The 16,030-nt window shown below is 45.0% G+C and overlaps 2 protein-coding genes across 7 annotated transcripts in view; one reads left to right on the top strand and one right to left on the bottom strand.

Moving 5' to 3' along the window:
* Positions 1-2,773: 2,773 nt before the first annotated feature.
* Positions 2,774-9,871, bottom strand: EBNA1BP2 (EBNA1 binding protein 2). Of its 2 annotated transcripts, XM_036025887.1 has the most exons (10): positions 9,797-9,871; positions 9,619-9,706; positions 9,453-9,536; positions 9,048-9,217; positions 8,343-8,466; positions 7,134-7,223; positions 5,166-5,241; positions 4,859-4,952; positions 3,085-3,247; positions 2,774-2,935 (listed from the first exon to the last, which is right to left on the bottom strand). In XM_036025887.1, exons 2-10 carry the CDS (start codon positions 9,682-9,684, stop codon positions 2,885-2,887), a joined length of 918 nt encoding a protein of 305 aa, XP_035881780.1. In that variant the 5' UTR covers positions 9,685-9,706; positions 9,797-9,871; the 3' UTR covers positions 2,774-2,884. The 2 variants fall into 2 exon arrangements, with proteins under 2 accessions (XP_035881780.1, XP_028369173.1); XM_028513372.2 differs by having other exon boundaries at positions 9,619-9,867.
* Positions 9,872-9,908: 37 nt separating this feature from the next.
* Positions 9,909-16,030, top strand: part of CFAP57 (cilia and flagella associated protein 57) — a 59,697-nt gene continuing 53,575 nt past the window's right edge. The window contains exons 1-4 of one of the 5 annotated variants that reach the window (XR_004903164.1): positions 9,909-10,020; positions 10,272-10,433; positions 13,853-14,169; positions 15,472-15,758. Coding sequence is in view for 4 of the 5 variants with exons in the window: in XM_036025883.1 (XP_035881776.1) it covers positions 10,277-10,433; positions 13,853-14,169; positions 15,472-15,758 (761 nt within the window). In the remaining variant the exon portion in view is untranslated. Of the gene's footprint in view, positions 10,021-10,271; positions 10,434-13,852; positions 14,170-15,471; positions 15,759-16,030 lie in introns of those variants that run through there. The other 4 variants (XM_036025883.1, XM_036025884.1, XM_036025885.1 and 1 more) reach the window with 4 other exon arrangements.

Consider the following 16,030-nt stretch of genomic DNA (forward strand, 5'->3'; position numbering starts at 1 on the left):
AGGCGGCTGCTCTGAACAAGGGGGAGAGACCATGACCACTTTCGCAGCAGACAAGGTTGTGATGACAGACTCTGAAAGCTAATCTGTAATTCACACTAGATCATGGACTCAGCTAGTCCACTTTTCACGTCCTCTTCAAAATATATTCATGACAATGAATGAATTTTAAAACTTTTGTCAAACTAGTAAACATCTTATTGTGAAATGCATTAGAAAATGAAAAACTAACACTATTATTTATTTAGTAGACAATTTAAGCCACAACATTGAGAATCAAGTGTTTCCTATTCAAAACAAAACAAAGCAAAACAAAGCTGCCTTCTTTTTCCCATTATGCACGACACGGAGCAGGCACTGTTTCTGTGCCTCTGCAGATAATCTTGTTTTTAAATTTGAAATCACTTCTGCATTTAATCATTTTTACTTTCAATGTAACAAAGTATCTCCAAGGACCCCTTCAGCGTCGGTGTTTTTGCCAGTGCCATTATTTCTGGGATGTCTTCATCCTCTCCACCACTTCCCTCTTTATGTGCATCAAGTTCTCTGGCTGCACATCTGCTCTCTAGAATGACAGCGGGTCACCACACCCACCTTAGCTATGACTTCAACTCCATTTGTGTGCTTTTCAAATTTTGCTTCTGGCCTTATCACTTTACGTTTCTTCACTGTGCTTTCATCTTTGTTCACTGATTCTCTCAATCACCTACTTCTGTAAAATCCCATGTAGGTTCACTGCTGGGTGACAGAGGCACAGAGACAACACAATTCCCCATGATGTCGCTGTCTCGGCAGGGAACATCACCTAGACCTTGAAATCATTATGCATCTGTAACTCCTGTAGTGATCTGGGGACTGAAAGGCTAATAGAAAAGTTTCTACTTTCTGCAAGTACTCAGTTAACAATACTCTGACAATTGAAACTGGAACAGTGTTGAGAAACTGCTGTTACTTAATTGCACTTGATAACTGAAACCCATGCATACTGGAACTGAGCAAAGCAAGAACAGCCTGTCCTGGGTACTGGAAACTGCTAGGTTGCTTCCTTTCAATGCAAGAAATGGTATTTTAAAGAACAGGAAGAACAGGTCTGGCTGGTGTGGCTCAGTGGACTGGGTGCCAGCCTGCAAATGGAAAGGCTGCTGGTTCGATTCCCAGTCAGGGCACAAGCCTGGGTTGCAGGCCAGTTCCCACTTGGGGATGTGATTGATGTATCTTTTGCACACTGAGGTGCACATTCCTTCTTTCTCCCTCCCTACCTCTCTAAAAATAAATAAAATCTTAAAAAAAATAAAGAATGAACACAAGGACGAACAGTGCCCGCACCGATTCACTTTGAGGGCTGGACTGTACATAGCAGAGGGCTTCCTTTTGTTCTTACCTTTATGAAATGCAGTTAACCTGTGTCCTCCTGCCTTAAAACTCAATATATTCCAAACATAATTCAAAGTTACTAATTCTTCTGAAAATATGACCTCTTGGCTCAGAATTTTACGTGAAGCTAGTTTACAGGAACTAAATTCATTCTTTTTGTACCACAAACTCAACATGAAAAATGGAAACCCAAACACACAGAAAGGGGTGTGGGGAATCCCGAGGCAACAGGATGAAGAAAACAAAAGAAACCTCTTTTAAAAACCAAAACATAATTTATGTTGAGAGAGATGACTGGAGATTGCACCCATAGAGCAGAAGTAAAAGGATGTGAGAAAGGATCGGTTAGAAAACAAAGAACTCTTGGGTATAAAGTGAAAAATGAACGCTAAAATATTCAATAAAGTGATTAGAAAAAAGAATGAAAGAAATCTTCCCACCGAGTAGAACTTAGTATGAATACAAACCCAGATCACCAGAAGAGGTTCAACATTTCCCTAACAAAAATTGCAGAATGAGAACAAAGAAAATAGGGGGAAGCTATCCAACCTAAAATTTACCAGAACTGAGGACCTCACTTTCTTCCCAACACCCTAATCAAAGAATGAAAAGAGGCGCACACCAGGGCACGGCCTCGTGGCACTCAGACGTCAGGGACGAGGAAAGCTTCCGGAGACCAGACGAGGGTTACAACGGCACAGGTTTCTCGGCGGCAACATGGGAGGCCCCGAGACAGAGCAGCATGCCTCAGCACTCTCGGGGGGCATGCAGACCAGCCACATTAAAGGCAATTCAAGCAATACAGAGACAAGAAATTCACCCCCATGTTCCTTTTCCCAGGAAGACACTAGAAAACGGTATCGAGCAGAAGGAGGCATGGCTTAAGACACGAAAACAGGGGCTCCGGGAAACAGTGGATCCAACCTAGGTCTAGAAAAGGGACATGGTGACAGCAGTATGACAGACCTAAGTTACAGCAGGAAAACTAGTAAGATGGATAAAACAATGAAACATCCAAGAAAATATAATGACATGGAAGGAAAATCAGGCTCTCAGAAAAATGTAAGGTAACAATCCAAGGAAAAATAAAAAACTGTGCCACAGAAGAAACATCATCATATTTCATCTAGCTCTCCAGTGATGGCTATTTAAAGGATATTAATGATATAAACACTGATCATTGATTTATCTAAAGTCATGATATAACTATATGGGAGGATGAGGAACAGGAATGGGGGGGTGTTAAATCTTCATCTATTATAAAAGGAAGACAATTTGGACTCAATGTCTAAATTAATATCAATAAATAGAACTATTACTTAACATGTAAAAGTAACTTCTAAATCTTTCAGTCCTGAGTTTTCATCGAAGGGCTGCATTTTTTAATTTAATGAAAATATTTTTTCAGCATATTTTAATTTAGTGAAAATATTTTTTACAAAAAGAAACCAACATAAGGGATCCAATTGTATTGTGAAATCCCAAGTCTTCATCCTTTTTTGGGAGATGCTGCTTAGCGTGTTCTGCTCTTCATTTTCTCTCTTGTCCTTTTTCCAGGTCTTTTCTACAGAAAAAGAAATGCCACATGTGGTCACACAGCAGCGTGGCCTTCTGCCCTGCGACCGGGACGCACAGGGAAGGAAAGGGAGTGGGGGGGTGTGGTGGGGAGAGGTGGAGGATGCAGCCTCGCAGCTGGTCCCCAAGCTCACTTACATTTGACCCTTTCTTTCCAGGCCTGGCAGGGCCCTTGCCATGAGCTTTCTTGGCCCGGAAGCTGGACACATCATCATAGCTTTCCCGAGTGTTCCACTTGGAGCCTTTCTTCTTACCGCCGAAACCAAACTTCTGGTTTTTATAGCGACGTTTGGCATTGGGACTGGGGAAAAGGTGGTTTCACAGGTCACCCTCAGCCCTGCAAATCTTGATCTATCTTACGGCCCACAATACCCTCAGTATTCTGTCTGTAAGCAGACAACACTATTACCCAGAACCTCATCCTCGGCCCCACGTTCCTACTAAGCAAACTCCTCAGCAAGCTCACCCATTCACAGGCTCACCCACAGGAGCAGGAAAACAAACAAAGCGAGGACCAGGAAAGGATCCACATACATTTTGTGGCTCACTGAGTACCTTTGAAAAGCTTTCTATTTTCACTAAGTCTTGCTAAACCATCCTCAGTTGTTTCTATGCCTCTCAGGGATATAGACCCACAGTTAACATTCAAATGTAAAAAATCTTAACTCTGGTTACCCCCTTCCTGGCCTGGTTTCACCTACTGTACATACACCCTGAAGAGGTTGGTGGCGCTTCCCATCCACCCAGACACCAGACTAAAGCCCAAGGTGAGCTAAAACCTGGGTGTCGGTCTCGATTCTTCCTTCTCTCACTGCCTGCACCCAGTGCAATGACCGAGTCCTGCTAACTGACCTCTTGAATATTCCTTCCATCTGTTTTCTCTTCTCCACCCCCACGACCACATTCAGGTCATTATAAAGCTCATCTGGACTTTAATAGTCCCCTAATTAACTTCCTTGCCCCTCAAGCCTATCATTTGCACTGTAATTTTTTTTTAAAAAAACATGAATGTGGCCTGCACATTAATTACTTTGAGTAAAGCCCACCGGAGTCTCCCCGCTGCCTACTGGATAAAACCCAAGCTTCTCCACGAGGCAAACAGACACCGTCTCTGCGACTCGGCACAGGTCCTCCTCCGGTGGCGTCTCACCGCTCATGCCTCCCGCTGTTCTCCCAGGGACACCAAATGCTTGCTGTCCCCACACACGAACCTGCTGTTCTCGTCCCTAAGCTGTTGCTCATCTGTGTCCTCCCTTATTCCCCAAACCTGTGTCTCTCCTCTTCTCCAGGTTAATTCTTGTTCATCCTTCAGACTAAGCTCAGGTGGGACCCTCCTCCAGGAAGCTACCCCCAGACCAGGTGAAGTGTTTCTACGGCATGCCTCCACACGACCCCCGACACGCCTCATCAGAGCACGTACTACATCACACAGAAATGATCGCTACCCAAAGCCTGGTGGCCAGGAATGCCTAATGGTGAACAAAAAAGAATGATAATATCCAACATGATCCCTTTTGATATTTATAACACTATGAGGCACATACAATTTTCTCACATTCGTAGATGAGGGAGTCGACATTTTAAAAGGTAACGTGACTTGCTCAAAGCTACCCTCGCAGTGAGTGGCAGAGTCTGGATCTAAATCCGAGACCGTGCTCTTAACCATCGCACCGTGGGATGGGGGACCGCGTTTGCCTGAACATTCACGTGAAGGGGCCAAATCCTTAGTCCACCTCACTTTCACCGTCAAACGCGGACAGGGCTGAAGGACCTTCACACAGCCTGTAAGTCTTAGCCACAGGCAGCAGCGACACTCTCTGAACCAACCCTGAGGCCGTTCCTTCAGGTGGCCCCTGCCTTACCGTGACCCGCTGCCCAGCACACACCACAAAGCAAACCACACACTCCCTACCCCTTCCGCATCGGCTGGCCTTTAGCGCCTTCCTTCGAGCCTCGTGCAACAGGTTTTTGGTCGCCATCAAGGAAGTCCAGTTTATCCGAGAAGCCTGGGAGTGAAGCAGTATTTCAATTAGTGCCACCGCATTTTAAGAAATGCTTAAACTTCAAAAGATCATTGCTCACTGAATTGATTCTAAGAGTTACATCTTGCTCCCCACACCCTTCCCAATAGTTCCAAATCAGTCAAGGCTCCAGGGCAGTAGATGACAGAAATAGCAGGGACCCCGCTCCCTGTATCTTTAGGACAGAGATATACCGACCTTTCTGATACTTCTTAATGGCATGCATCATGTGCGCTTTCTCCTGCTGCCTCTTCTGAAGAACCTGTGTTTGCACCTGGGACACAGACATAGGACTGTTATAGCCATTCCAAGCCACCACCGAACGGCCTATGTTCTCCCAGTATCAAGGCTGCGGTAACACCACCACTGCCACAGAACATTTACTGTGCGCCAAAACTACACTAAGGCTCTAAGTGCATTCTCAGTCCAGCTTCCCAGAAATTCCTAACATCCCTAAACCTGAAGCACAGAAAGGTGAAGTAACTTGCCCCAGTCACACAGCAGGGAAGTGCAGAGCTGAGATCTGCGGGCAGGCAGTCTGCACCCCTCCCCCGTTACACAGCCCTGCCTGCAAAACTGTAGCAAACCACGTTTCAGTCCACACCCAGTCTTCCCATTAACTGGACCTGGGCCAACTAAATACCTAACCTATTGTTACTAGTCATGAAAGTACCAATGGAAAAAAGCCATGTCCCCCAAAATCAAAAAAGAAATGAAGACTTAAGGACAAAAGGAGATGCTTGAACCCTACGGCGGGTTCCTCAACCCCAGCACTGCTGACAGTCCGGACAGGGTGACTCTCCTTTCGGGGTGGGCGGCCTGTCCCGGGCACTGTAGGTGGTTAGCAGCCTCCCTGTCCGCTACCCACAGGGTTCAGCGGCACGTGCCCCACCAAAATGTGCAACAAAAAACGTCTCCGACACAGCCAAATGATCCCCAGGAAGCAAAATCACCCCAGTCCAGAAGCAGTGCCCTAAGATTTCCTCAAATTAGAAAAAGTGAGCTAACTGGCCTGACTGAATTTTTCTTTGCTTTTGATAATTTATGTTAAACCAATCGCCCCTGTTTTTGAGCTGATCTCAGCCACTGACCACCAGAGCAATCCAGTAAATCCACGGCGGCCCGTTCCCAGAGGATGGGATGTTAATCTACTTTTACTCCATGAAGGGTCTATCAGTGCAATGATTCCAAATGAGGACAGCAGCTCACACCCCAGCTCACAGTGTTTATGTCCACAATACGGACAAACTGTTAACAGCTGCGCTGAGCCTCCTCACACACATTTCTTCCTACAACCCCAACTTTAGTTCCTGTCACCCTCTTTCCTAAGGGATCATGAAATAAAGAAGAAAAACCAAAAAAACAGCCCATGGTATGCCTGCTGTGGTTTTGCATTAGAACTCAGACAGTCATAGTTCAAACTCACAGGTGACATTTTTCTCTGATTGAATGACAAGCAATATAATTCCTCCAGGACTTTAAATCACCGAAGCTAGCGATTCTCAAACCAGGGTACACAATGGAATCCCCTGAGGAGCTTTGAGGGGAAGGGAAGAAAACACACAGAGTCCCAGAGACACTAAAGCCTAGCGATCTGTTTTGAAAAATTTCCCCAGGCAATTCTGCTGCGAGTCAGGTTTGGAAACCACTGATCTGGACCCCCCAACTCTTCACTGCACAGAAGTGCAACCTGGAGCCCTGGCTGTGGTGGCTCACTGGGTTATGTATCCAACCTGCGAACCAAAAGACTGCCAGTTCGATCCCCAGTCAGGGCACTGGGTTGTGGGCCAGGTCCCCGGTTGGGGGCATGACAGAGGCAACTGATTGCTCCTACATCAGTGTTTCTCTCCCTCTCTTTCTTCTTTCCTTCCCCCCTCTCTCAAAAATAAATAAAATCTTAAAAAACATTTAAAAAAATTTTTAAGGTTTAAAAAAAGAGAAGTGCAAGCTGGAGAGGTAAAGAACTTGCCTACAGATTCCACACTACTCCTGGTAACACACTGGTGTCGAGGGAGGACTGTGCTCCTGAATACGAGTACACACCCACTATGGGACAGCAAACACACGGTCAGACACATCTGGGTCACGGAACCACATCAGACCTCAGAAACCTGGCTCGACAAACACACTGGGCCTCGTTTGAGCCCCCACCATGCTCCTTCTCACCTTCTTTCCGTATTTCCTAAGTGCTCGAAGTTGCTTAGCCTTTTCCGATTTCTCCATGGCAGCCTGTTTAGCCTGCAGCTTCTGTCGAATCTAAAACACAAAAGGTTGTCAGCTCAAATCATTTGAATCTGGCATGACCACTGCTTTGGGTGCACTACAATAGGAAACAGATATTCCTATTCTGCAAACTCTGGAGCTCAAAGGAACCTTTTAAATCATCTGTTGTTCCAAGACCCGGGTTTTACCCATGAGGGCAATGCAACCCAAAGACTGGGCACTTTGTCAAGACATATCAGCAGTGAAACTAGGAATTGAAAGCAGCCTTCCCACTCCTAGTGTGCCATTTGTTCCATTATACAAAACTGCTGCTTGCAGTTTTGCCAAGAGAAATGAATTTCTGCCCATCCCTACTGTCTGCAGACTGAGGTTAAACTTGCGCACAGCCCCAGTTCCCTTCCCCAACATACCAGATACATGCCGGAAACTCCCATGGATATCAGGCACCTAGCCTTTTCCAGCAAATACACACATTTCAGTTAAAGGAAGAGCAGCTGTCAGTGTGAATGCACAGGACAAGCTTCCCTAAGTACCACCAAGATAAGAGCTCCCTACCATCCAGCTTGAGACCCAAGGGAGCTATTTCAATATACCTGGGATGAGATTTTGGCAATTCTCTTCCTCCCAAAGTTAAATAAGGACCAAGTTCTACCTAACTCTAAATTATACTACATCTGAGCCATATATGGATCCCTCATTTTACAGACAATTGAAGCTCAGAGAAAGTGAATTGTCGGCAAGTTGTAGCATTGCCACCTGCCAACAGCTGGATGAGGTCTATGTTTTTTCTATACATCATGCCATGCTCATGCCAGCTAGGAAATGCAAAGGGTCATCTTTGCCTTAGGGACCACACTTCTTCTGCTGCTTTTCCTCCCTTTAACTGTTTAAATCAGGAAAAAGTCATCCTTATATTTACCTAATCGGTGGTCTCAAGTAAACAGAAATAATAATTGTCCTCTGAGAAACTGGTTCCCTATTATTAAGCTTAGTTTTTTTTTAAACATTATAGGTGATTAACCTATATACTTAAATATAGGTATATTTAAATATACTTAAATACATTAGCTAAATATACTTAAAAGTACAAAGGCTCAGTTGTCTAGAAAAAAAAAAACAAGAACAAAAAACAAAACCTTCCCTTCTTCTTACCTTCTGCATCTGCTGATCTGACTTAGCCATCTCTGCGAAATAATCAGTGGGCCGCTTAGTAGGGACTTTGAGCTGATGGAGACGGGGTAATACTGCAAGCACGGCAGCCTGGGCCTGGCGGTAGCTGAGGATATAGAACCAAGTGTGAAATAAGCTCCCCCAAGTGGGGGAGGCCTTACATTCCTTCTCCTGACTCTCAGGAGTTATCTATCCAAGGTCAAAAAGACCCTCAACATCTGACCATCACCAGCAAGAACACACACACACAAACAAAAACTGTAATAAATAAAACTTCATTAACTTGGTATCTGGAAGAAATTTAACTGTACACTCTTTTTAAAAGGGGGGGAGGCAGAAGTATTGCTGAAAATGAATTAGTTTAAGAGAATGGCCATTCTAAAAGTAACTATCAACTCACAAACTAATGCCAATTATGAATTCTTACGTGGTCTGTAATCACTAAAAAAGTCCACATAAGAATCTTCTATAAAAAAATTTTTGTTCTAATAATTGTGCGCAGGCACACACACACACACACACACACACACTAGCTCTTTTCGTCAAGAGAAGCCTTCCTCCTTACTTCCCAAGCTTCATATGTCTTCTGAGGAGTACAGGTTCATTATTCCACCCCTCCACCGCCACCCGCCCGCGCCGCCACAGTAGCACAGGGACCCATGACTTCCCCCACATTTGAAAACATACAAGCTCATTTCCCGCTGGAAGTCATCTTCTGGATCCACAACTTTCTGATCCTTGTTCTGAGGTGTTGACTGAGGTCCACCGATTTCTGGCACCGGACCGAGGGTGACATCAAGCCTTTCAACCCATTCCAGATCTCGCTTGAATTCTGTCAAACACTGCTTCAGGCCATTCTAGGAAATTCAGACACTGAGCTCCTAAGAAGGGAAGCCTTAATATGTCTCTCCCAAGCCCAGGGTACTAGGCCAGCCGACAAAGTGCTAACCCCCGATACCGCAACAGGTAATGGACCCTCTCGACAACGCGCGCGTTGCGTCCTTCCTTGGACGAGAACTGGGCCACCCAAGCACAACTGTTCCATGTACTCATCTCACGTCCGAGTACCCCCGACCTGGCGCCCGAGCTCACCACGTCGTTCACCGCTTTTTTCGGAGCCTCTAGCACGGCATTGAGGCCTGGCTTCAGGAGCCCTCGGGAAAACGCATCCTGCAACTGCAGGGCAGGATCGGCTGTCAGTGCCAGGGGAGTAAGGCCGCCTCCCGCGCCCAGCCCCGCCAGCTCGGCTGACACTTACCTCCCTGTCAGTGACGAAAGAATCTTCAGAATCTGAGTCCGAGCCTGAGAGCAGGGCATTGTCCATCTCGCAGCGCACACATCCAACACTAACCGAGGAAGCAGAGTAGCTGAGGCCCGCGCGGCTGGAAAAGGGCGCCTCTCACTGCTGCCGCCTGCTTCCAGCCCCTGACCCTCACCACGCAGCTCCACGTGGACCCGAACCACTCCAGCGCCACCAACCCACTGCTGTTGCTGAATTTCTTGCTCGGACTTCCGCTTCCTGCCGTAGACCCACACTTCCGGTTTTCCGTTGCTATAGGAACCGCTGCGGCGTCTGAAAGTGCCTAGCTGCTTGGGATCCGTACGAACACTCCCCCTGGATACACGTGTGGTCTGGTGACTCGAAGAGGAGAAGCCAAAGGTGAGAGGGGGTACCCTGGAGTCATCCGGAGGAGCAGGAAGCTGCGAGGGTAAAAAGGAGAGGGGAGAAGCAGGAGCCGAGCCTAGGGTGAGAGTGAGGGGCGCTGGGGAACGGGGGCGGGGTTGCGAGGGAGAAGAATCCGGGGGCGGAGTCAGGGGCGTGTCCCGGGTGGGGCGGAGTGGGGCGGAGCGGGGCGGTGCACTAAAGCTCACCTGCAGCGCTCAGGCTTTCCGAACCAACTCTTTGTCCAGGGACCATGTCGACCGTGGTTGCACTCTCGCAGCATGCTTTTGGTCTTCGATCCCACGTGAGCAACAATATCTGCTTCTTCGATGAACAGATCATTATATTTCCTTCAGGAAATTACTGTGTGAAGTACAATATAGATCAGAAGTGGCAAAAATTTATTCCAGGTAAAACCCTTTCCATCCTGACACATTAACCTTTTGTGGCAAATATAACCTCATAATTCCAACACGATTATTGAAAGGGAAGTGTTTCGGCCAACTTGAATAAACACATAGTTCTCTAAATGTAGAAGAAATGCATGGCTACTTGCATTACAGGTAAAAATGTGCAGATGGTGTTTTATTGAGTCATACACTTAATACCTGCATGGTTTTGTGAACTAATGTGACCTTGATAAATTCGGTTTAAAAATAAATATTTTTAAAAGTATTTTTTCACAGTGATTTAATGAAAAAACTGCTTTAAAGAGCCTCTCTTCATGCTTCCTCAATATCATTGTTTTTGTCATCACCAGGCCCACTTTGAGTTGTCTCACAGTTTTACACAGTACACTACCCTCATTCCAGCACCTTCTGCATGCATGTATGATGAAGATACTGGAGATTCTGTCCCAAGTCACAAATAATCATATGTGTAATGCTACATTTGTTTTTGTTCACCCTGGTCCTGTTGATGATATGCTTGATTTCCACAACTTAATCACATTCCCATTTTCCACTCTTAGTTGCAAGTAGTTTTAACATTCATGAGGTCTGTCCAGGAAGTATTCACCCATGTACTATGAAAAATAGAGACATTAATGTAAAAGATATAAGATACAAGAAACATTGTGCATAGGACAATGGCACTTCAGTCCCCTTCAGAGTAGGCACCTTGGGACCTTAACAATGACTGGACTTTTTCTGAATGAACCTCGTACCTATAAGCCCATTAAGTTTTGTTTTTGCTATTTATTAACTTTATATAAATGGAATCATAGTATATGTAGTCTATGACTTGCTTCTTTTGTTCAGTATCTTGCTTTTGAAATCATGCATCTTCATATACATTACATGCATCTTGAGTTTATTTTATTGCTACTTAGTGTTCCAAGCTATGAATCTAATGTCTCAAATGTGTCTGTCAATTCTGGTGTTAATGGACTTTTGAGACACATTTTTTTTGCTATCACAAACCATGCCAGTATAAAATTTTTGCATTCATGTATGCTTGTCCACTTGTGCAGGGATCCTCCAAGGCACACAGCCAGGGCTAAAACTACTGGGTAATATAGTGGTACCTATCTATACCCCCACCAGGGGTGCTCAGGACTTGCCATTTCCCGAAATCTCACCAACTTTTGTCCAGTTTCTTAATTTTTTACTAATCTAGTGATTGAGGAGTATATATTACTGGTTTTAGTGTGCATTTCTTTATTAATCATGAGGATGAATATTTTTTCACATGTTTATGGGCTGTTCCTATTTAGTCTTCATTGAAATGCCTTATTCATGTTATTTGCCCATTTTTCTGAGGGATTTGGGGGATAATTTTCTTACTAACTTATGAGCACCCTTTCTATATTCTGTTTACCAATACTTTGTCAAATATATGTACTACACTAATTTCTCCCAGTTTGGAGCTTGTGTTTTCTCCCTCCTTATGGTATTTGGATGGGTAGAAATTCTTAGTTTTAGTGAAGTTCACCCACCTTTTCCTTTTTCTATCTTGTTTGGGAATCGTTCCTAACCCAAGATTATTAATATATTCACCTATATTATCTCTATTATGCTTTATACTTTTGTCTTTCACCTTTGAGGCTCTGAGATAGGAGGGTGCTCAGTGTGTTTGGGGAATAGCAGGAAAGCCAGTGTGGCTGGAATGGAGTGAATGGGGGAGCAGGGAGTGAGAGGTAAGGCAAGGAAGTAATGGGAGCAATACCACATAGGGCTTCGTAGGTCATAGGCTCTCACTTTGCATGAAATGAGAAGTCAGGGGAGGATCCTAAGCACAGAGAGTAACATGATCTGACTTCTGCTTCAACAGGTTCATTTTGGAAACTGTATAGATAATAGATTTAAGGAGGGGCCAGAGAGGACACAGGAGACCAGCTGAGAAACTATTGCTGTAATCTGCAGATGCGCAAAAACGGTGTCAAAGAGCAGGTTGTAGGTGATAGAGATGGTGAGAAGAGATCAAATCCTGGATACATTCTGAACGTGGAGAGGACAAATTTTCTCAGAGGCCTGGTGTAGGGTGGAAGAGAAAAAGAAGCAGCAGGGTGTTTGGCCTGATTAGCCAGAAGGATGGTGTTGCTGTTAACTGAGACAGAGGACTTACCCACAAAGCACAGAAGACACAGAGCTTAGGGCCCTTGATATATTTGGGGACCCAAGGAAATATTTTAATTTTAACTTATTTTAAAATCAGCCCTGGCTGGTGTGGCTCAGGGAATTGAGTACCAACCTGTGAATCAAAGGGTTGCCAATTTGATTCCCAGTCAAGGCACCTGCCTGGGTTATGAGCTGGGTCCCCAGTAGGGGGTGTGCGAAAGTCAACCACACATTGATGTTTCTCTTCCTGTCTTTCTCCCTCACTTCCACTCTCTCTAAAAATAAGTAAATAAAATAAAAAAAAAATAAAATCAGGAAAAAATAATATAATAATAAATGTGTCATAATGAATGCAGCCTGGATATATTTTTTTATGCCAATGCAATCACAAAATATACTTTTAAACATTCTTTAATGGAGGAAGGGTCTCCTGAAAGCAATAGCACCCAGAGCCCACAAAAATTGTAAGGTGACCTTGATTGCATTTCCTAAATAGAGTATTTACACTTTAACCTTTGCCTCGGTTACTGCTAGGTAGAGGATCATAGCTTTCATTCTCATGCTTGTTACCTCATTGTTGTAAGATTACTGCTGTATTTCCAGGCATCACCTCTCTATTCCAGGGAAAAGAGGATAGAATGCATCTATCCCTGATTTTCAAGAAAGCAAAGGCTTTACCAGAAAGCCAGTCCAGCAAACTTCTACATCTATCTCATGGCTAGAATGTCACATAGATCACCTAACGGAAGGGAGGCTGAGGAATCCAGTAGTTAGCGTTCCAGCCTTGAAAGCAGAGGAAGAGTATTGAGTGCTGCCCACGCAGGGCATAAAGGCCTGTGTCATCTGACCCTATTCCACCCTTCTAGACCTATCTGTGGCCGCCCCTGGCTCGCATGCAATGCTGCAGCAGTATCCTACTTTCTCACACCCTCACCTTTGCTCTTCCTGCCACCTGCCCCATTCCCCTCCCTGTCCCACTTTGTCCTTCAGGAATTGGTTCCCCTCCCACCTTGGCCTCTGGGAGGTACCCATTGTAGTCATTTTCATCATACCTCAGGCATAGTTGTACCAAGGAGCTTCACGGGTTGGCAGTGACCTATTTCTGCACTTGTCCCCTGTTACATCAGCAGAACCTACCACTGTGACTCGTTCAAGTTGAACCTTGATGATCAACCCTCATTATTTCCTTTTACCTGTTTGCAGGCCACCGTGACTCATTCAAGTTAAACCTTGGTGATCAACCCTCATTATTTCCTTTTACCTGTTTGCAGGCTCAGACAAGAGTCAAGCCATGTTGGCCTTGTCCATCAGCCCTAATCGGCGATACCTCGCTATGTCCGAGATAGTGCAAGAAAAACCTACCATCACCATTTATGAACTGTCATCCATCCCTTGCCGGAAGCGCAAAATCCTTAATAATTTTGAGTTTCCAGTTCAAAAATTTACTTGCATGGCTTTTTCTCCAGACTCCAAATACCTATTGACTCAAACATCACCTCCAGAGTCCAACCTTGTCTATTGGCTGTGGGAAAAACAGAAAATAATGGCCATGATCAGAACTGACACTCAGAACAACCATGTCTATCAGGTACCTCCCAACATAACCAGTATCATGCAAATTATAAAAATAAAAGAATAAAAGAAGTCTTTTATTGAATGCTTTGTATTTAGCAGGAACAGCACTAATTTCTTAATATACATTTTTAAACTCAGTCTCACGAAAACCATGTATGGTATGCATAATTATCCCCATTATACTGATGAAGGAACGGAGGCCCCAGGAGGTTGTTACTCACCTGAAATCCCAGAGGTAGTGAATAGCAGACCGGGAGCCCCTGGCCTAGAACTGCTTTCTGGTCACAGGTCAGACCCAGAGGTGAAATGATCAAACTTGCCCTCTCTTTCTGGATCTGGCCCCTTTCTAGCAGCATTGCTAGGCAGTGGGAAGATTTCAGGGATGTAATATCAAGTGGTAGATCTTAAAAAGCTTTCAATGGAACTGCAAGTATCTGGGGAGCAGAGTTTTTACAAGTTTCCAGGAACTCAGTTCTGTTCATGTTCAGAGATCCTGGCTAGTCAGTGTCCCAGGAGTAGACTCAGTTCTTCTCCCACAAGGCCGGCGTATAAGCCAGCACGTCAGGGCCAAAGCACTCACATTGTTTATCCGACGTGTTTCTTCCCTGGTCATAGAGAACTTGGAAGGTGAAATTAGCAATCAGAAGGCTCGGTTGTCACAGAATCAGGTAGAACCGGGAGGTCATTTCCTCTAGGCCACAGTGAGGCCTGTGCAGCAGCATCCCCGTTCAGAGCTTCTCCACTCCAGTAGATTCAGTGCTCACTTGTTGGACGTCCACTAGGAACCAGCACTGGGAGTACAGAGATGAAAAAGCCACAGCCCCTCAAGTTGCTCACCATCTAGTGGGGATGGCAGGTTGACTGCCCGTTACCGCGTGTTGGATTGTGGGTGCAGGTAAAGCTCAGTGGGTAGGAGACCACATAGCAGTCCCTGACGTTGGTTCCTCCCCCCCTCCCCCGCCCCCCGACAGGGCGCATTTACCTGCCAGATCCTCATGCTTCTGTGTCTCCCCCGGAGCGTTCGTTCCGTTTTGTTGGCACAGCGTCTGGCCGTTGTCAAGACCTGCTCATTTTGGTTTTCGGCCTTTGTAAAAATGGCTTTTGTATGTTTCCTAGTTTAAAACAACTGGCCCCACAAATACAATGAGTATAGATCTGTGCTCTTATCAAATACAATATCAAAAGTATATGAGTTAATGATGTTTCAAGGATACTCTGGGCTACCTGAAATAAATATTAATTAGCAAAATGAGAAATAACTCCATCGAGATTAGTTTTATAAATCTTTGTCCTTTTATTCTTTAACATTTTATAGGTGAGCTTCAGTCCTCACGATAACACACAGGTTTGCGTCACTGGAAATGGGATGTTTAAGCTTCTCCGTTTTGCAGAGGGAACCCTGAAGCACACCAACTTTCAGAGGGGAGAGCCCCAGAACTACCTAGCCCATGCCTGGGTGTCTGATGACAAGATTATCGTCGGCACTGATACGGGCAGGCTCTTCCTCTTTGAATCTGGAGACCTACGCTGGGAGGCAAGCATCATGGTCCAGGAGTCCATTAGTGACACAAAGAATCTGGAAGTGATCCAGGAATCAGAGAGGTAATGGCAGTCCCTGGGCCGGGGCTCTTGTAAAAATATACTCATCATACTAGTAGCGTTACACCAAAACCAGCATTCTTTTAAAATGACTCCTATCCTCTCTACTTTAAAAATCAACTCTTTGTCTTCCCTCTGCCTTTCTAGTGTCCATCTGTAGTCAAGCACAAATTTGACCATCAGGACCATAGCCTAAATACAGTTCTTTTTATTTTCATACCCAACCTCATTTTATAAGCATTTTAATAATCCTCAAAAGCTACAGATTTTACTAG

The sequence above is a fragment of the Phyllostomus discolor genome, chromosome 5, assembly GCF_004126475.2.
Source record: "Phyllostomus discolor isolate MPI-MPIP mPhyDis1 chromosome 5, mPhyDis1.pri.v3, whole genome shotgun sequence".
Taxonomy (NCBI): domain Eukaryota; kingdom Metazoa; phylum Chordata; class Mammalia; order Chiroptera; family Phyllostomidae; genus Phyllostomus; species Phyllostomus discolor.